This window comes from Podarcis raffonei, chromosome 3 (assembly GCF_027172205.1).
Source record: "Podarcis raffonei isolate rPodRaf1 chromosome 3, rPodRaf1.pri, whole genome shotgun sequence".
In the NCBI taxonomy this organism is placed as follows: Eukaryota; Metazoa; Chordata; class Lepidosauria; order Squamata; family Lacertidae; genus Podarcis; species Podarcis raffonei.
In genome coordinates this window covers 58,587,626-58,608,414 of record NC_070604.1, presented here as the reverse complement: position 1 = coordinate 58,608,414, position 20,789 = coordinate 58,587,626, and the positions used below count along the sequence as shown (strand labels likewise).

The 20,789-nt window shown below is 40.5% G+C and overlaps 1 protein-coding gene and 1 long non-coding RNA gene across 5 annotated transcripts in view; one reads left to right on the top strand and one right to left on the bottom strand.

Annotated features, from left to right (window-relative positions):
• Positions 1–2,430: 2,430 nt before the first annotated feature.
• NKAIN2 (sodium/potassium transporting ATPase interacting 2) overlaps positions 2,431–20,789 on the bottom strand; it is a 451,605-nt gene continuing 433,246 nt past the window's right edge. For 3 of the 4 annotated variants that reach the window (XM_053381820.1, XM_053381821.1, XM_053381818.1), the window contains 3 exons: positions 18,542–18,598; positions 9,566–9,647; positions 2,431–6,201 (listed from right to left, as the gene is read on the bottom strand). In XM_053381820.1, the coding sequence (XP_053237795.1) occupies positions 6,192–6,201; positions 9,566–9,647; positions 18,542–18,598 (149 nt within the window). In that variant the 3' untranslated portion in view covers positions 2,431–6,191. The remainder of the gene's footprint in view (positions 6,202–9,565; positions 9,648–18,541; positions 18,599–20,789) is intronic. The other variant, XM_053381819.1, reaches the window with a different exon arrangement.
• Positions 6,159–20,789, top strand: part of LOC128410502 (uncharacterized) — a 91,203-nt gene continuing 76,572 nt past the window's right edge. Inside the window, exon 1 of the long non-coding RNA XR_008329529.1 lies at positions 6,159–6,243. This is a non-coding gene — a long non-coding RNA (uncharacterized LOC128410502). The remainder of the gene's footprint in view (positions 6,244–20,789) is intronic.

The following is a 20,789-nucleotide window of genomic DNA, read 5'->3' as shown; positions in this document are numbered from 1 at the left end:
TTACCAGATTAAACAACATAATTCTCTCCCTTGGTTTCCAGACCCTTGAATATCTTGGTTGCCCCCCTCTGCACATATTCCAGCTTGGACATAGTACTCTTGAGTGCGGTCTGTCAGAAGCAGAATAGAGCAGTACTATGACTTCCCATGACACTATACTTTTGTTGATGCAGCCTAGAATAACATTAGCTTTTTTGCTGCTGCATCACACTGTTGACTCATGTTAAGTTTGTGGTCTACCAAAACTTCTACATGCTGTACTACTAGCAAACCAGGTATCCTCCATCTTATATTTGTGCAGTTGGTTCTTCCCACCTAAGTGTAGAATCTTATATTTGTCCCTATTGAAAATAATTTTGTTAGTTTTGGCCCACAGTCAGTTAAGGTCATCTTGAATCCTGATTCTGTCTTCTGCATTGACTACCTCTCCCAGGTTTGCAAGACTCTTAACACGTTCCTGCCAACCACTATAGCCAAATCATTCCTGACAACACCTTCCTGACAATACTTCCGGGCCATGACCTTCAACAGGAAAGAGTGATGAAAAAAAACACCTGTGCCCCAACTTTCTACCCGGAGTCTCATGGTCCCTTGTTGTACATTCAAGGCAGTGTCTGGCAGTATTGTTGATACCCATATGAATAAGAAGGAAGGGGCTTTGGTTTGTAGTAAGATTTAAAAACAGGAGTTTCAGATTAAGTGATGAGATCCAGTTTGGAAGTCTTAGGACAGAGCTTTTCAACATTTTTGAGTCCACGGCTCCCTTGACCAACTATATTATTCCTGTGGCGCCACTGTGGCTCAGGCAGCCCCTCACCCTTTTTCGAACACCCTCAGCCTCCTCTTCCCTCTCTTCTCTCCTTGGGAGTCCTCTGGGCAGCTGCTGCTACCCCTGGTCTATGAGCTGCCTCTCCTCCTGCCCCAAAGAGAAGTGCCTCCTCACACTGCCCCACAGGGGCCTGGAATGAGGATGCCCCCAGCCTTAGTGGCCCAAGGTGAATGTGAGGCCAGCACCTTACCTTGGGAGGCAGCAGTGGCAACAGCAGGTGCTGCTGGGCCTGCATGGCAGTAAGGCTCATAGTGCCTGCCTGCCCACCTGGCCTCCCACTTGTATGTCCATTCCCAACAGCAAGGACTGGCTGGCTGGGCTCCATTGCCTGCTTGCTTGCTTGCTCTGAGGCTGTCAACAGGCAGCCAAGATAAGAGAACCTCCTGTGTAGACAAAGTGTGTATGGAACATATTGTGGATGGAGGCAAGAAATTGTTTTTTTGCATCCCCATTATCACATTGAAGCCTGAGATCCCTCCATCATATAATGCTTTTTAATCCATCTGTTGCACACAATATTTATTTATTTATTTTGCAGTGTCTGATTTAAAAGCAGGAGGGTGGTCATCCTTGGGATTAAATATATACTAGGAAAACAGAAAAGTCCCACAATATATCATCAGTGGTTTAAAATTTATCCCAACAGGTGCAGTGTGTGAAATGGGAGGCTGTGCACTTCATGCTGCCTTATTGCTCACAGACATGCATATTTGCTAGGGACAAGAAGCATCCATTCCTTCACAATTTACCTTCTAGAGACCTTGAGAAGAATGGCAATGACAGCAATGCACAAAAAGATAAGGGACAAAATAGAGTGATTTTTCCAGAGAAAGGAACCAGAACATATGGTAAACAGGGGCAGTTGGAACATATGGTATATTTGCCAGCTTTTCCTACTGCCTGCCCATGTATTGACATATTTAGGCCATAAGTACTTGGGTAGCTTTGGCAGCAGCAAGCAGGGTGTGTGTGCTGAGTTTATCAGGATGCACTGCTACTTTGTCAAGAGATCAAGGATGTCCATCTGACCACGCCTCCTTCTGGACCTCAGCCTTACTGGCATAAATTGGGATATTAGTCCAAGGGTAGTTTATGGTCCCATCAGCAAACTTCCTAGGTTAGGTTTTGGCCTATCTCTTAACTACTTTCTACTATTCCCCCCTTAGACTGTGCAAGGGATGAGTATTTTAAAACCCGAATGAGGATTCAGTACTAAAATAGAATATTACTCCCTCTTAACAGGGATTACTTAATGCAGTAGTTAACATTGTTGGCTGCTGTAAACCTATCACATGCTTACATTCACTGATGAGAGAACAAAATAAAAAAGGCATATTCTAAATGACAGAGAGTCCATTACAGTCAGCCTTGTAAAAGTAGCCTTTTAGTGTCAGTAGATAATGAAAATACCAGTTACCTATGACTGAGTTAAAATGATGTCATGACCTGGCAATTTCTGTTCAGTGCTGACACATCTGTGTGGAGCACAGCTCAAAATTGCCTTCATGTAAATATAATAGGATTGTTCCTTTTTGTATTTTTGCTCTTCTGAGAATCTACTGCAATCTATGAAACTTGTGAAAAGCAGCAGGAGTCCATGAAACACTTGGAAACCTATATTTTTCCATTTATTTTTTTAAAATGCAAATTACACTAGTTAGTCAAAAAAAAAATCCACCTTCTGTTAAAAATACATTCAGAATTAACAAATGACTATAAGAAAAAAAGGACATTTGGATTGTTAACACTTGCCTTCTAAATATTTGGATTTATAACAACAACAAAAAGCCCAGTCTAGAAAAATAACATTCTTCACTGGATTTTTGAGGAGGATACAGCTGTACAATTCAACAACAGCATTTCAGATATTCTCACACTACTGTGCTCTAAAACTCTTTCCATAGCAGATGTGTCCATTAGTTTATCCACTGTAGTAGTCAACAGTCTTGAAATTGTTTTGGTGGTAGTGATTTAGCTGCAATGTAAGCAAGTATGAAGGCCTATTAGTGTGTGTGTTTGTGTTTGTATGGCAGCATCGAAAGTGTAGAATTTTCATTGCAATGCCTCAAAATTCTCTGTTTTTGCTTACTCTTGCACTAGGAGAAGAGGCACTCTAACTTTCTTTCTCCTCTTACAGTCATAGCAGAACCATCTCACTTCTCGAAGACCATGGTCTTCAGCGACTTTCTCGTCTTACCTCCAGGCAGCAGCAATCCCAGGCGCCTCTGCTCCTCTGCATGCCAATCCATTTTAAATGTGAGTAGCTTTCTCTTTTCTCTGATCTCTTGCAAAAAAACCAAACCAAAATAAAACGCCTCGCTGTTTTTCAACTCCATTTCCCCAGGGGCATTGCTTGAGGGAAGAAGCCTGCAATACACCTAGACAAATTCAGGGAAAGAAGTTCTAGCCAAATATATTCCTATAGGAGGAGAACTCAGTTGGGAGTCCCTTTTATAGTGAAAGCCCATCTCTCGTTGGGACAGTGCCCACACTAAAGCAGAGAAAGTGGTTCCCTTACCCGACATGCCCTCTCCTACAAGCACTTCTCCTTTCTAGACACTCACTAGTCATACTATTGCGCTGCACTCTGAAAAGCAGCTGACACTCGGTGTCAGTGTTGCTATAAGAGCAAGTCTGGATCCTTGTAAACCTGCACACGAACTGGAGAAACTCTATTTCTTTCATGGAGGCTTTTGCACTAGGGGTGATACAGCCCACAGGAAATAAGGGGACATACTTCCCTCTTCTCATTCAGCTTTTTTCTACAGTGGATGCAGTTGTTTTTAAAAACATACAGCAATATTTGGCAGCGGGGGTAGCAGGATACATTCTAGGAAAGTATGCCATTTATTTGCAGCAAGATGGCTGTTTCCTAGTAGATACCGGTGCAGGCATGGGAAGCAAAGGTAGAGAAGTGCCTTCATCCTATAGGCCGATGAAATAGCACTGGCTGGCTGGCTAGCTTGCTTATATTTGCTAACACTGAACTGAACCACAAACTTCACAAACATTTCCTGATAGGGAATTTGAGGAAGCTTGGTGTTGGTACACTCCCATATATATATGATTATATAAACAGTAAAAATAAACACAATTATTTTTAAAGTAATTAGGCCGTTATGGTGTTTAGCAAGATCGAACCTATATAAAGCAATGGATTCTCCAAAAATTGTGTAGTTAAGTATAGTCATCATTTTTTAATAGACCAGGAGTCTGAGCTATGGATATGCATTCAGGAGATCAAAACTCTACTCCAGAGCCAGAATACATATATAAGTTTGCTGATATGCTGTGTTTATCCCCATAAGTGGAGATAGAATGTCAGTGAGTTGCTGCTTGGTCAGTGCTGCTGCTTCACTATGTAACATGGTCCACGCTCCTTAACACACCTATGTGAAAAGTAAGGTTAAGGATGCAATACTTCATGCATCATATCCCAGACTAATTCCACTGATAGTGAGTGAATGTTAGGTTTACAGTGACTTCTGGTCCGAGCCTAAAATGGCGAACAAGCCAACAAGAATTATAGAGCACCTTGAAAATCTGCACCAGTGCAGTATAGATACAATTATGCAACTGCTTAAGAGTAGGATGCTTGATCTTGCAGGAATACAGTTTTGAAATTTACATGTATTATCCACTATACTATGCAGATTTCCTCATAGTACAGTTTGGTTACACCCATTCCACGTTAGTTGCTGGAATCTGATTATGTTTATAGTGCATGTCTGTCCTGTACACATCCAGATTTATTTTTGTCTGTGACATGTTACATCCATTGAAAGATACAAAAATGTGAGGTGGAGTGAGTTGGACTGGTGTTTCTATAGGAACAGACTTTGAAAGTTGTCATGGGGAATGATGGTTTTTATAGGCCACACAGAATGCAAACATTTGGCAAGTGTAGAAAAACGTTGCCTGAAGACAACTTGATGGGCAATTTGCTAATTTGTAGAAGAACCTCTCCCCCATCAAGTGCCTACAGCTGGAATACCCATGTAAGTTTTAAATAAAGAAATGAGGGCAATTCCGGTTCCAAAAAATCCTGAGCAAAATATCTCTTCCCATTGAAAAGCCAATGAAGTGGCTGAATATACAGCTCAAATTCAGAACAAACAGACGTTTCTAGGACTCCAAGAGTATTTCATAAAGACATTGATCTACTAGCAAAGTTTCCAAAGGCATCTTGTTGCCAACTACATAACAGCACAGCTTTTTTTTTCAGCCACGATAATACAGAAAGTTAAGGTACACATTCTAACACACAACAGATCCCCCAAGTATCACAAAAAGGTCTTCAAAAATGTTACCAACGCAACTACTCCCACCCCAACTAAAAAAACAAAACAAAACCCAGAAAGAAATATCTTATATGCTGCAGGTTTTTCTTTTTTTAAAAAAGCTCACCTACATAGGATTTTCAACTGGAATTAAGTTATAAAAGAGTAAACATAGTTAATACATATTCAGTTGGCCTCTGCTGATAGAAATAATGCAGACGTCTCTGTCATTAGTAAAAGACATATTTAGAGTCATTTATAAAAGCACCTAGAGTGCAGTAAATAAAAACAGTGGGGTTAAGGAGCACTGTTTTTGTTGTTTCTTTACAGTTATTACTTTAGTAAATGTTCCTTTTCCCCTCAGCATTTTCCAGCTCCCCAAAGAGCCCAGTTCTCTTCGAAGTATTTTAAAGTGTATTTGCATCCCAGCCCTTCTGGAGACTTAAAGCACCTCTTCTGTCTGCCAGCGGGTGGTTTTCTTACACAGCCAACTCTGGAACTACTGGGGAGCAGAGTCTATTACCTGACACAGCCTTAGAAATCTTTAACAATTAATGAACAGCATGGTTGAGCCTAAAGGAAGTTACTTCAGAAAGTCCACACCGAATTTCTCTGATGTGTAACTTAGGATAGGTTAAGGCAAGTATGTATTATACAGCCTTTAGGGCAAACAACTTGCTGTCTATTGACTTCTGTTTCAAGGTCATCATGGTATCGTTAGTGTTTATTGACTAAGAGGACACGGCTCCAGACAGAACCAAAATGGATGAGATATGTTTCATAATTCAGAGGCAGGAGCAAAGGGAAGAGAAGGCAGGCAGTGACCAGAAGATGGTGCCACCGCTTCTCCTTCTGAACTTTCTGTATAAGAATTTGGAAAATCCAAGATGGGAAAGAAAGGATCTTGTGCATTGCAGTCTGTACTTGTGAGAAAGTGAGGTCTCCGTGTCCCAGCATTCTTCTAGTATTATATTTTGAAACAGAAAAGTTAAGACTTCTTCCTTCTTTTGCACTCACAGGAGGCCGTGCTGGAATAAGTTCTTTGACTAGTCCTTTGACCCCAACCACAGACTTTGTTTTGTCTACTTTGACCTAAAAGAAAGAGAAAGAAATATATATATAATCAGCACAAAGGTTTGTATACCCATCAAACACTTTTTTGAGGGCATTATTTTTTGTTGAATTTTCAAAATAATATACATACAGGAGAGGTTTAGATGTCATTGCCCATTGGCATATATAGTTCACAACTCATCAAACACTTTTAAGGTGATGTTCATGGAAATCATGTGTATACTCTAAGAAACACCTAATCTCCTTCAGACAATGGCACCAACAATCACAGGTTAGAGAGCAGAGAGAGAATGCCAAGTATGAGTCTGGGCCCCACCTTTCCCTTCCATACTCCTATCTTAAGAGGTGACTAGCCGTGATGATGATGATTAATAATAATAATAATAATAATAATAATAATATAATATACTGGCCTTCATCCAAAGATCACAGTGAGGTTGACAGCCTCACACATCTGTCAAGTGTGAGGAGAGAAGAGCTGGGCTGTAGCAGCCCCCCTCACTATATAGCATTTTTCTCCCTCACAGGTGATCAGTGTGAGTGTTGCTTCAGGTCTACCTTCTCCCCGTCACCCTGTCAGATTAGCCCTGTTCATTGCCTGGATCAGAATGGCTATCCATTTAAATGGAGCTATGCGAAGGTAAATATGACAGCACTGGGGTTGCCAAAGGATTTGGTGTACTATAAATGAAACAACAGCATTGCACCCTGGCATTTCTCCTCTGGAAGAAGAGGAAAATGCAAATGACATGATTAAGGAAAGATGCCATGCCCTGCAGCAGGCCTCAGATGTGGAGGAGTTATTTTGTTTGGGAAACAAATACATCAAGAGAAACATTGGATTTAATGTAAATGTCTGGATTATAGCAATGACATGAAGGGGGGAAAAATCCTAATGAGTTTTAATCAGGCCATAAGATCTGAGAATCTCACTAGTCGCAGGAATTCTGCTTCATAAAGCAAACTGCATGCCTTCATGACACTGGCTCTGTATAGAAGGCAGATCATTTCATGGCTGAACGTCCTCAGAGAATGACAGGAAAATTCTTTTGTAATGGCGAGCTGTTCTTGAGCAATTTTTTCCAACACATTATGCATTTGATATTACATACTGTCATCGGCCCTCTCTCTCTCTCTTTAAACCAGTGTTTCTATAGTGAAGAACTGAAGGAGTCTGGCTTTCTGTTATCTATTTGAGCGTCTCTCTCCTTCAAATTATTTCCTAGACTACCAAAAATATTGACGTCATGTACTTGCTTATTCTACAATTCAAATATTTGGTGGCATGCATTTTTAATAATCCAACGTTGCAGAGTTTCTACGGGGGGCTCAGTTATCTTTTGCACTAGTGGTTCCATATTGTCGCTCTTGTTGACAAGTCAAGAGTATTTCAGTGCAATTAGATGGAAGCAGGCTCTATCATGGTAGAATGCCACGGAGCAATGCATTGGGCATAAGCAAGAATGCTAGTTGATCATGCATCAACACATAATTTTGCTTGAAATTTGGCTTATTATGACAGCTGGTTCAGAATCCTGAAAATCCCCAAGAAGGGTAGAAAACAACTCCCAAGCCCTTCAGAAATGATCTTTCAAATGCTTACTGCTTTCCTGCTATATCCCCTACAAGGAGAACTTTGTTTGCTCTGCATTTTAAAGCAAAGTGACCTAATTCACACCTCTCAGGGTAGCACATGAACAAGCCTATAATTATACTTTCAATTTAGTACTTCTTTCAGTTTTGCTATATGGCCTTTGGCTCAAAAAAAAAGTACCAAAATGCATAAAATGTTCTTTAGGATAAAATATGTGTAGAACTGCATACCTTGAGCTAGAATAAAATGTATTTAAATAAATATTTCAACACAAAACATTTAATTAGTATTTTATATATTTAAATACAAATATCTGTATAAATTTGGTCTTAAGGGTTTTATTGGATTATGACAATGGCTGACTATTGTGAGTCTAGGTGAACCTTGGGCTTACATGCTCGCTGACATGGTCATGAGAAGGAGATTGGAAGCTTTAGCACAACACAGCCCAAACTGTGGTTAATCTTAGCTGTGTCCTGTTGAAAATAAGTCAGCTTCATAAACCATGGTTTGATGTTGGCTTGTTTCAAAAGACATACCAGTTACAGTTAACCACAGTTTATTGGGTTTGGATGATGTGACAAGCTGCACTTAATAATAAAAAAGAAGCAGCAAAAGCTTATGAGTGGAAGAAAGGTTCTGCTGGTCTCTAGTCCAGCATCCCGTTCTCACATTTGCCAGCCAGATCCCTATGGGAAGCCTGCAAGCAGGACAGAAGCACAACAGCTTCTGAACTCCTTGCAGTCTTACTGATGTGGGTTAGGGGAAAGGAGAGCAAGCAAATGCAAGTCTCTCCTATTCTCTTTCCCAACATGGATAATTCTCATGCCTAATATGATAAATTTGGACAAATTTATCATGACATCCAAATGCAGCCATTGTGTCCTTTGTCGCTTTACTAGAAATATCAACAGCTCTGTTGTCTTCTGCATATAGCCAATATCTCCTACATGTCAGTGAGCAGTACTGGAGCAAAATGGCAACAAACCTGCACTGAGTTTCAGATGTTCCTCCTGTGTTTCCTTGTTCTCAACTACAAGCTTCAAAATTTATATTGACTTCTTTGCCCTACAGCTTCAGCTTTCTTCCCAGCCAGTGTTTGTAAACTCTGTAAATGCAATCAGCTACTCTCAAAGCAGAGGACATAAAGAGAATGGGATAATATCTCAGCTAGAAGGCTCCATATGTTGATGGCAAGGTATACTATATGAAGGAAGAAATGGGATTTGAATTTGTTCTGAGTACCTGGGAGCCACAAACAGTGACAGGAAGAAATAACATTTTGTAAGTGTAGAACACTGTGACAAAAGTGAAAAAGCATTTCTTTGGGCACACACAGATGAGAAACTGTATTTTGAGAAAGCTGCCATGTTTCACAAATAGTCTGACAGCTGAGCATAATAATAGGATCACTATTTGTGGCGTTCACCCAGAGGTAAATTAGGGCTAATGTACATTCATCAACAGAGAAGCTGCTGGGAGAGAAAGATCCACAGGAATAGTTGTTTGAAAGATGATGTAGATGGTACAATTTCATGGACTCTCCATGCAAGCGGTGAATATGCTTGGCTGTTGCTGGAAATGGCATCCAGTGTATTCAGACCAATCCATGTGGTAAAAATGCAAACCTGAGATTCCCTACTCATCCAACAGCATTGTAATGTAAGTAATGCATATCAAGCAGATGTGCTTTAAAAGGAGTTCTTGGACATTCCTAAAAAGTGCTACTTTTTAATCATTGATACACATCTAGCAGTTGATAGAGTAACTTGAAAGTTAGGTACTCACATATACATGGGCTGTAGCTGTAAATGAGATGTCTTCTGTGGGCCTTGATAGCCGTAAGAGTCAAATCCACCTATGAAGTCAACTGAAAAGGAGGAAATTGCATTCATTGCTGACATTCTCAGAAGTGATAGGCATTTTCCTTTTAAAACAAGCTTTCATGCATATTACATTGGCTAACCTCCCCCGCCCTTAATAGTTTATTAAAATGGAAGGGATTGATTCTGGAGAATGCAAACAAAGTACAGAATCTACAGGGTAATGACTATATAGAGAGCAAGTTTTCATCAGCGTGCCAGTCACAGATTATAACAATTTATCTATATACCATTGCTCTTCTTGTTTATGAGCAGCCCACCTGACTGGAATGTATAAATTACATATTTGTTGGAGGCAGTAAACCAATAATTTGCAGCCTCCATGTTTTAACTGGTTGTGATTATTGTGTCACATCAGGCTGCCACACTGGTTCTGTGAGCAACAGAGGAAAGGAAATGGATCTATGCTCTTTGAAAAATTATCCCAGGCTTTACAAGGAACCTGTGAATTCCAGTAAGTGCTAAAGACATCCTAGATGGACATGGTCAGACCTTATATTTTCCAAGGGAGCAACTGCATTGTTTCTTTGTTCCAGTAGATTGGTTTGGAACCAGTGAATTTATATGCCATCTTCCTGATTTCTTCTGTCAGGTACTCAAGGAAGCCATCACTACTAACTACTTGTTAGTTTTAATGTTCTGTGGCAATGAATTTCATAGCATAAAGTGATTCTTTTTTTGCTTCTAATCAGTTGCTTTGGATGGCCTGAGTACTAGAATTCTGGGAGATTCTTCAGCAGAATGGTTAGGTTACTGAATTTGTGAATTACTCGCCACAACAAGATCCCCAAAAGATTTACAAGATGAATAAAATACAGCAACATAGCAATAATATAAAAGCATAAACATATGAAAAACGTAGTGAGAATAAAAGCATCCCATCAAGGGCCCAGGAAAACAAGCAAACAAAAAAAATGTCTGGCACTGAAACAATGACCAAGTTGGGACCTGGTGGGCCTCCTTTGGGAAAGCATTTCATAATTAGGGAGTTACCACTGAAAATATACATTCTCTCAGTGCCACCCTCCAGAACCCCCTTGAAGGCAGCATGCAGAGAAGGGCATCCAAAGTCAATCTCTGGGTTCAGGCAGGTTCATATGGGGAAAGGGGTGTGCAGTGCTTTGCGGGGGGGGGCATAAAAATGGCATGATGGTTCTAGTATATTGACAAACATTCCATGGGTGCCAGCATAAAATAGATGCTATGGGCAGCAAGAAAAGTGGTGTTGGTACTCTGTATAGGTGAGTACCATCATAAAAGAAGCCTGGAGGTGGGCATCTGTTTTAGGATGTTGTAAGTCCGTAAAGACTTGAGCACAGAAGAGAGGTTCCAGAAGGACGGTTCGCAATGTATGCAAACTAGCAGTACAATGCAATCTTGTCCCCCTTATTCATGACACACTCCTACTTAGCTTTGCTGAATCTGTGGTGGTGACCAGATTGATCTAAAAGTTGCTCGTGGGTTTATTATAGTCTCCAAACCCCATGCCAATTGATGTCCTTTCTACTGGGCATTTTATTTTGGCAGAACCTAAAAGGTCACTAAAAGTGTTGTGCAGCTTCTAATGTCTGATAGTATTGGCATGGGATTGAATAAATAAACCTTATTGACTGAATGACCACAGATGTTCTAATCCTAAACTGATTCATCAAACACACTGAAAAGTTGCTTTTGATCTTTTAAGAACATCACCACCAGTTAGGGTTCTTAACTATGTTTCTTCAGGAGCAAATCTGAAAGTGCAGAGGCATAATCCCATTGATGTGAAACATCAAAAGCTTACAGTCACTTCTTTCATGGAGGCATGATTTTAAAATTTCTTACAGACCTGTCATATGCATGATTATCTGGAAGTCACACTGGTAGTTTCCAATGTGATTTACTCCTCTATTTACAAGATTGCACAATTAGTTTATCAGAAAACATGTAGATTATTCAGGCATGCTAATGCCTAAATAAGTTGCCTCTGTGTATATCTGTATTTATTCCTCCTCTGGAGATGGCAGCAGTGGTCAAAGTGCCTGTTCTGACATCACATTAGTATCTTTCGCAGACGGCAGATAAAGCAGAATGGGCTGGCAAGTGTCCACTGCAACCTTCTAGTTGGGGGATAAATAATTCACATCTGTTCCTTCAAGTCCAGTAGAAAGGGATAAAATATTATTAGATTGCAATGGTAATTTATTTGTTGTAATAAATATTAATGCATCCACAGTGTCTTTAGAGAAATCATAATCCTGCTTCCTCAAAAGCCTGGGAAAGCAGATTCATTTCTTTACAAGGCTGCATATTTGCCACCCAGTCCTGAGACAGATGGTGACAATGGTGAAAACATTGAGTTTATTGTTGAGGAGGCTGGTTTTTGAGATGTACCCACACATGCTATAAATGACTGTGTCACAGGTTTTATTTTGGATATTTGCCAAATGGGCCTTAGTTAATGTACTTTACCACTAAAGAAAGACAAAATGAATCTTTGTGGTCTTTATCTGTACTTTGCAATGGGCAACATGTTGTTATGTTGGGAATCAGGATTTCTTTTGTATCCTGATGGAGACAAGGGTAGATTTGCACAACCTTCATGTAGCACTTGCGACTTATCTTGTGACAAATACTGCCTGGGTCTGATGAAAAGGCCTTGTTAGCTGAGCCTTGATGTAAGTCTCAGATAATCAACCATTATCTCATGGTTGGGATTGTTGCATTAAAAACATTGTTGCAAAAATCTACCATACTATTTTGTTGGCCCTAAATTCAATGCTAAAATAGGGCTCTAGATCATAATCCTTCGACTGGTGCTTTTAAAGCTGGGATCACCAATGCGGTGCTTGTAAGCACAATACATCACCTGTGAAAGTTAGTGCTGCCTCCACTCACTGTGCCCTTATGTCCCACCCCCCAAAGTACGTAGTGCTAAGGGGGGGACACTGGAAGTGAAAAGCTACTTCCCACTTCCTCTTTCAGCTCTGATTGGAATGACCAAGGTTGTAGGAGGAAAAGGTAACTGATCTGGGAGACTGTGGGGAGGAAGGAAGTGGCAGGGGGGTAAAGTGAAATGCTGCAGGAGTCAGGGAAGAGAGAATGGCAGAGAAAAGTGATCAGTCATGGTCTCTCTCTCTCTCTCTCTCTCTCTCTCTCACACACACACACACATATACATCAGATTCATCAAAACAGATTCCCTCCTCTTGGGGTCTCCACCATGCAAACCACTTATCTCGTTGGCTGAACCATAAAAATAATGCATCTGGTGCTTGCCATGGTAAAAAAACCTGGATCCAAAGCAAAAAAATCCATGCAGATCACCATAATTTTTAAGACTGATCCCCTCAGAACCATCTTTAAATCTGTGTCCATTCATCTGTCCTGTCATTTAGTGGTGGTTTTGTTGTCATCCTGTTTAAGAGCCCTGGATAATTCAGGAAGATCTGTGCCTTGGATAGATGCATTTGTGCCATAGCAACCCTGGAAAGCACTGCGATTTTTACTGTGCAGTCTACTAATTTAAGCATTTATGTGATGGTGTTAGGGTGGGGAGGTTGACTCAATGTAAAATCATGCAAAAGGAAGAGGATCTATTTTAATTCCACTGGATCGGTCTTTTTACTCAAACCCTTTTGAAAAGCAAATGATGTAGGGTGTGTGTGTGTGTGTGTGTGTGTGTGTGTGTGTGCTTTCCCTCTTTATGTCTGCCTGGGGGAGAGTGACCCAGGAATGGAAGAGAGAGACATAACCAGAGGAGATGGTGTACATGGAACCAGTGGCATGTGGTCAGTGGACTAGGGGGACTAGGCTAGTCCCCTAAATGTTCCTGGTAAATTAGAGTATTAAATTATTAAAGCTGGCGCCTTCTTCCCAAAGCCCGGGAAGCTTCTGCCTGACTTAGAAAGGGAGGCACGATGCTCACACATACAACATCACTCTTCCCAATCGCCCTCATAAGCTGATACCTTTGGCCCTAACTGTTCCCCTACAAAAAACTTTACTGCATGGCACTGCATGGCACACTCCCAATTGCTCCCACATGTCTCAAAAGGTTGGCAACTCCAATATAAATGTCTTGAAGTCACCTAATGCAATTGCCACTGCTCACTTTCAAAACCACTGCACATACTGAGCAAACCCCCAACAAATGGTTTGCATTCATGCAAATGGGAACACATGAACACACACAGAGGTTTGCTAAGCTGTTCCCTCCCCCCTGGTAGTAGCTTTCTTGGAGCAAACAAAACCACCTTCTAACCTTTGCAAATTTTTAGAAATAGCGTGCAGTGGTAGCAACTGCTCAGCAAATCCTCCACTAAAGACATGGATCAGACCTATGCAACTTCACTAAGACGTACCCTAAATTGGGTTTTGCTATCTGTAGGAATGTTTGCAAAAGCATTTTTCACAAGGAATAGCAACTCCCTGGAAAAGAAGGCTTTCATTAGCACAGGTTATAGATGTGGGGTTTTTACAGGCCTCACAAAGGGCAGCAGTGAGTCAGCTGGAAAAAAGCAGATGGGCAGACAGAAGGAAAGCAATATGGTGTAAAACAACACAACCATCCATCTCATTTTCAACCAAGTAGTCAGCATAGTAGCAAATGTTAACAGAACTGAAAGAAATCAGATGACTTGAATCATACATCACCCATTCAGTGTGGAGGCTGCTAATCACTGCTTCCTCATGAGGGCACTATGTCTAGTGGAATACGACGTTTATGTGTTGAGTTTAGTGTGGGAGTCCCACCAACACAGACATGTAGCATTTCTGTGCTTGGCTTATCACTGCTGTAAGTCCAAGTTCAAATAAGTCCCAATTGTGCAAGAGGCCACCAGGCGGGAACCATATTTATGAACCTATGCATGGGGGAAAGTAACATATGACTTGGCCTTAAATATCCATCTCTACAAAATAATTTGGTTGTGGTGGCAACCCCATATCCAGTAACCTGGGAGGAAACCTACTTACTTCTGACTAGACATGCATAGGCGTGTATTCTAAAATGATTAAAATGTTGCAGTGATGAGGGCAAGGTTGTATGATCAAGATTATCATGGGAATAGTCATATAAATGATTTTCTAGTATAACTTTGATATGTTTAACAGACTGTGACTGAGGGCAGTTTCATTTAATTTTCCTTCAGAAACTCTGGATCAATAAAATGTAAATAAAATAACATCCGTATCATAAAGGCCCTCCCCTTCTCTGAGATTTCCCTGAGCTTTGGACTGTTTCCAAACTGGTGATATATTCAACACTTACAGCCCTGCAAAGTACAGTGAGGATTGTCCTGCCCATTTCTCCCTTTCCAGATATCAAATGTGAACACACACAGCTATTAAAAAGCTCAGATCAGAGAAGAGGGACAATGGAAGACTTGTTTCACAGATGTAGATTCAATTCCTTCCCTAGTCATATAGTGGCCCAGAAGTCACACTTCAGACATAGTGGCACCATGGGCTGTTGTGGTCTACACTATGAGAGGGAAGGGAAGCAAGCAAAAATAGCCAAACCAACCCATCGTCTTCACCACTGCCACAAATTTGATGTATTCTCCCTCCTCTTTACATCCACTAAGCAGACTCTGTCTATCAATACCCAGTGGAGTAATATGGCACAGGCACACAGGTGTGAAGGCTTCAGGGACCCCTCCCTAAAATAAGCTATGCTTTTACTTAGTGTCTTAGTGAGGCAACACTTAGAGGCAGTTTCAGAAAACATGCTTTTAGAATATATAGATAAATAAACAGAGAAACACATACAAAACTTTTCTACACTGTTTCTTATGGGTTCAGCTTTTGGGTCCCTTTGTGGTCTTTTCCTGGCTCCTTTCTGCTATAATGTCCCAATTGGGTTCTCTGATCCTTCGTCTTAATGTTTTGGTCCTTTCTCTCTCCTGCAACTCTTCCATTCTTTAACTTACTAGCTTTACAGTATTTTTGCTCTCAACCTTTTAGCCAACAGGCGGAGAGTCAAATCTTGATTATGTTTCTATTTCTCCTTAATTGCCAAGTTCATAGGCTGAAACTCTGACTCTCCTGTGCACATTAGTCTCTTGTGAACTTTCGTTTTTTGTTTCTATTAAAACTACACAACGATACTTATAATTAGAATTTTGTAAAAAAAAAGAAAAGAAAGGGAAGTCTTAGATGTTAAAATTGAACATTTGCCAAATCAGAGTCATGAAATGTCTGCAAAATTAGTGTACAAATTTTAACTGAAAAGGAGTTAAAACAACCAAAAAACAAGAATCTATCAGTATATAGTAACCTTTTGACAATAGATGAAATATTGTAGTAATTTAACCATCTTCACTGAACCTGATTTCAGAACAGTTTTTCCTTTCTCCTGTGAACTTTTGACTCTCCTATGTAGAAGAATGTCTAAAGCAAAAAGCAACCATTTTACAATCTAAAACCAAACTAAACCTTTATTCACATACACATCTTTGGAATAGTCCCCCCCTCCCAGCACACTTACTTGGAGTAAATCCCATTGAACCCTGGGGCCTATTTCCAAATAAACATGCACAGGAATGGGCTGCACATCATGTAAACTTTCCTTTCTTGCACACTTATTCTTACTTTTGACTTAATAAATATGTTGATGTTGTTGTTGAAGTTTCACTTGACATCAAGAGAGAAAAAAATTCCCACAAATATTTAAAATAAGCTGGGCTCTACTGGGTCTCAAAAGATGAGGGAAACAAATCTTTCCAGTAGCATACATTGGCCTGTAACTCAAAAGTTACAGTAATTTCCTGACCAAAGAAATGTTACATGTGGGAAAAAATACTTACAGCAATTAATAAGCAACTGCACATTTTGGTTTGGAAAGTCTGTTGGTTGCTTTTTGCCTTAGAGCTCATTGACATATTACCATCAGCATGCCCCAAAACCCACAGCAAACAATGCCTTTTGGGTCTCTATTTTTTCTTGCTACAGGTACGTTCAGTGCTGCAAAAGTCTACACAAATTTTCCCCAACACACAAATGCATGCAGAATCTACTGGTCTATGAACATGGAACTTTTTATAAATGCGAAGTATTGTTAACAGCCTATAATAAAGACCTCCGTGAGGAAATATGATACATGCATATATTCTTTTCCCTTCCTGAATCAAGTTTCAGTTGAGCTAGGATATTTCTGGGACAATTTCCACTATAATGCACCATTTTACACATGGGGCATTCTAAAACTGCCCCTGAAGGACTTTCAAACTGCCAAGATGCTTCAAATAGCCCAGAAAAATCTGCAGGTTGTTCCCAATCAGTGTCATCTAGAGGAAATGCAAGCATGGTAGGATCATTGTGTCCCTAATGGAACAAATTGTTAGCAGGAGATTGCTATAGGCTAGCTTATTACTGGACAAGTAAAGAGATAAAGAAGAGGGTTGGAGGAAAGAGAGAGCTACAACTGTTATAAATGGAGGAAAACTCCAGCAGGAGAAGGAGAATTCTGAGGAACAAAAGTGAGACAGAATCTAAAGCAATTCCCTATTGACTTGGCTGTAGAGGAGCCCTTGACAATCTCCCATGAAGCTGTTGTGTGCCACAGAGAACCCTGGGCTTTGCCCTAGGGTACACACTCAATTCCTGCAGGGCACTGGTAAGGTCTGTTGAACTTCAGTGTTGCCCATATAAACTGCAAGTGCTCTAGAAGACACCAAACATCCCCCTAACTTCTCAGATTACAGGGCAAGATAAGTTGTGAACAGAGCCAGCTGTCCTTCAGGGAGGCTTGTCTACACTATTACTGATTTCACTGAGGAACCCTAGATACACTTTCAAGAAGCCCCAGAGTCTCATGAAAAAAAGCAAACAAAAATAAAGCAGCCCATCAAATAAAAGCAAAATTAAAATCAAATGTATGAAAAAGTTGGAGATATTATGGTCAAAGGGATACTTATTTTCATAATTACAATTCCTGCAATAAAATTAAGCAATCGATCAATGTTTTAGCACAAATCAAATTGCTGTAGAAATACTGCAATAGAGTTTTGTAATTGATTGGAGAACTGCATTACACAATTCAGATAAGTGCACATTTCAAAGGATAGCATAGAGAGAGAGAGTGAGAGTGTTCGTGTAAAAGAGAGGCTGGTCACTTTGAGGCATAGACAAGTTACGTAATACCTCCGTGCAATATTTTGGTAATGGCCCCAAGTACGAATCTTTGTGCTGGAGGGCAAATGGATGGGCTCCTTCTCACTTGGCTGGTAGTGAGAAGGACAATAGCCAGTCTTGTGTTTGTGAGAGCTGGTAAGAAGCAGGCTGCAGGCAGAAGCCTGAGAGGGAGAGTAATGCTGGATTTCTGCTGTGATGTTGGGAGAAGCAAGACCTTCTGTGGTGTTAATGCTGTGAGACCCTCCATTGTAGCCTCAGGTTATATGTATGTGTAAATAAGCCGTGTATTATAAAGACATCACAGTCTCCACTGCCCCTCATTACAAGGACACTGAACCCTGGTGTAAGCACCTGGAACCCCTGGAATTGCACACCACTTGGAGATTGGGGTGGCAGACAACAATATATACATGCAAACATGTAGTCTATGCAAGCATTTTATCCTGTTCTGTCTACCAAAGAATCAGCTTATACAAAGGCAACAGAACAACATCAAAGACAATAAAAATACACATACAGGTCAAACATTTAAAAATTCCCCGCAAACAGAAGACATAAAATCCCTTCAAAAACACGCCGAACAAGCATGTCTCCTAGTGCCTGTGAAGTACTAGAAGGGTCAAACTAAGGCAAATATCAGAGGTGAGTTGATTCCACAGGGTAAGAAGCACTAGAGAAAAGGCCCTGCAAGGGTTCCCCCCCCAACCAAACCTCCTGAACAAAGGAGACTCTAAGAAAACATTCAAATTTTTAAAGGAATACATACTCTGGTTTGCTCCAGGGAGCCAGTAGGCCATTCTTCCTCCCATCATCGGGTATTCAGCTGTAAATTTTAGCAGGCCAAAACTCAGATGAGAGTTTGAGAGAAATAGAATTTTGCTAGGCAGTGCATTTTTAAAGAAATATTTATTAAAGACCTGGATGCTACTTTAGCTGCATTAGCCCATTAAGTTTTCAAAAGTTATTTTTGGGGGGTGGATGAAGGGTATGAGAAATAAAGCATTATGTAGTGGGAGATGCATAACTTTTTGTGGCCATGGGGATGTGGGCTTATATCACCCAGAAGACTGGAATCCTAGATTTGCTGCCTAGGGCAGCTGCAATGTAATGCTACCCAAAGGTTAGCCACGGTTTAGCAGTCAGGAGCAGGTTATGGTACTGCATCCCCCCAGCTCTCTTCTTTTAGGCCGTATGAATTCTTTTTGCCTGCCTAAACCCTGGTTTGGCATTACATCTGACCTTTGCTGGCCATGGCTAAGGTTTCTTTGAAACCCTGGTTTGGAATCCCCAATACACTCCCAGCCTTTAAATCCCGGTTTGCATTTGGTTATTGTTATGACAGTACCAGCTAGGAACAATATGAGGAATAACAGCAGAAATGACTGAGGCAAATTAATCAGGTTAAAGAAATCTCCCAGTTACTACAATCCTAAAACAATTATTATGTTATTAGCTGAATCTACAATTTTTAATTTTAAAGAGTTAGCTTGTAACATTTATTTCTTTCTAAACGGTGGTTTTTTTATAACTGCTTGTGACATTTGCCAACCATTCAAGGCTGCAGTTTATTTCTACTGAAGATTGCCCTGCCATTAAAAAAGAGTCATTTTAAAAATTATTTCATGTAATAAGACTATATGACAGATGAAGAAGAAAAACATAAAACATAATAAAATTCATGGTGATCACAATCCCTCTTCACTTATAGTGATCAGGAATTGATTTTATTAAACAGTACTCGGTTATGATGATGAGAAACCAATGCAAACGTTTCTTCCATCAAAGCACCACTATTATTTAGACATATTTGAAACACAGGCTTGGCAGCTCCCTTAGGAGATGGTGATGGATGTTCGGGGAAGGATGGACCAGGTAATAAGGGAAAAGGAAAATTAACATATAGGAAGGTAGTGACAGCACCACTTTCAGTGTGTGAATCTATTTATTAATATTTTTTCATAGCACATCTATGTCTCTCAGGGATTTCCTTAACATCAACTTCATTAGTTAGGAAGGCAGCAATCCATAACCAATTTTCTTTTCATGTTGTGCTTGTTCACGTATTAAACCAGCCCCTTTGTTAAAAACATTTGCAATTAATCCCTCAAACAAAAGAAATGCAAATCTTACAGTCTCCCTAACCAAAACCCACCAACTCAAGGCCCTGATCGCCACCTATTATACACTAAAATGAATTGAAATTCCCACTTTGAGCCTAACCTAATTTTCTACTGATAATAGGCATGGATTCCCAGAAGCACTCCATGCATCTTAATAGTAACATCCTAATTTCCTTTCCTGGTAAATGTTTTAAATAAGATTTTAGCACCAAAGGAAATTAACCTTTAAATTAATTGTAATTATAAAATGCCACCGCTGATTTTGTCTTCAGCCTAATTGCTTGCTATTATTTAAACCAGCTGCACCTCAGCTGAGCTTTAAGTTTAGGTTTCTCACAGTTACACCTTGTCAACAAATCAAGGTGTCTGCTTATGTCTGTGACCAGGCTGGTCTATTTGTGGCTCTGCAAACATTAGGATGGACAAAGCAATCTTAATTCACAGGCTAGGTGGGTGCCTCTGCTGGCAGAAAGGTCTGCAGGTATAACACCCATGCTTGCTAAGGAAGCCTCTGTTGTACCTCTCCACAGCTCCACAGGCAAATATCTACCACTGACAGCAGTTGGCATTCAGCGCTCCTGAAACAGAGCACTCTGAGGTGAGACAGGGCGATGAGGTAGAGGTAGCCCTGGATCCACTAGATCTCTGCTTCCCTCACAAGCACCTACTGTGTACTCAGGTTCAGGGACCATAGGGTCCAATTGCTTCCTGCTTCTCCTTGCTCTCCTGGCACTTCCAGACAGTCACCATTTTCAGGTGGCATGCAAACACATGCCGGCGAATTCAGGCTGCACAACTTGAGCTGATTGGGAGGTCTTGTGCAATGAACCCGCTTACCCAAATGATGGCTTTTTGCAATAAGGAAAGTGATACAATATACTGGGCAGTGTGGCA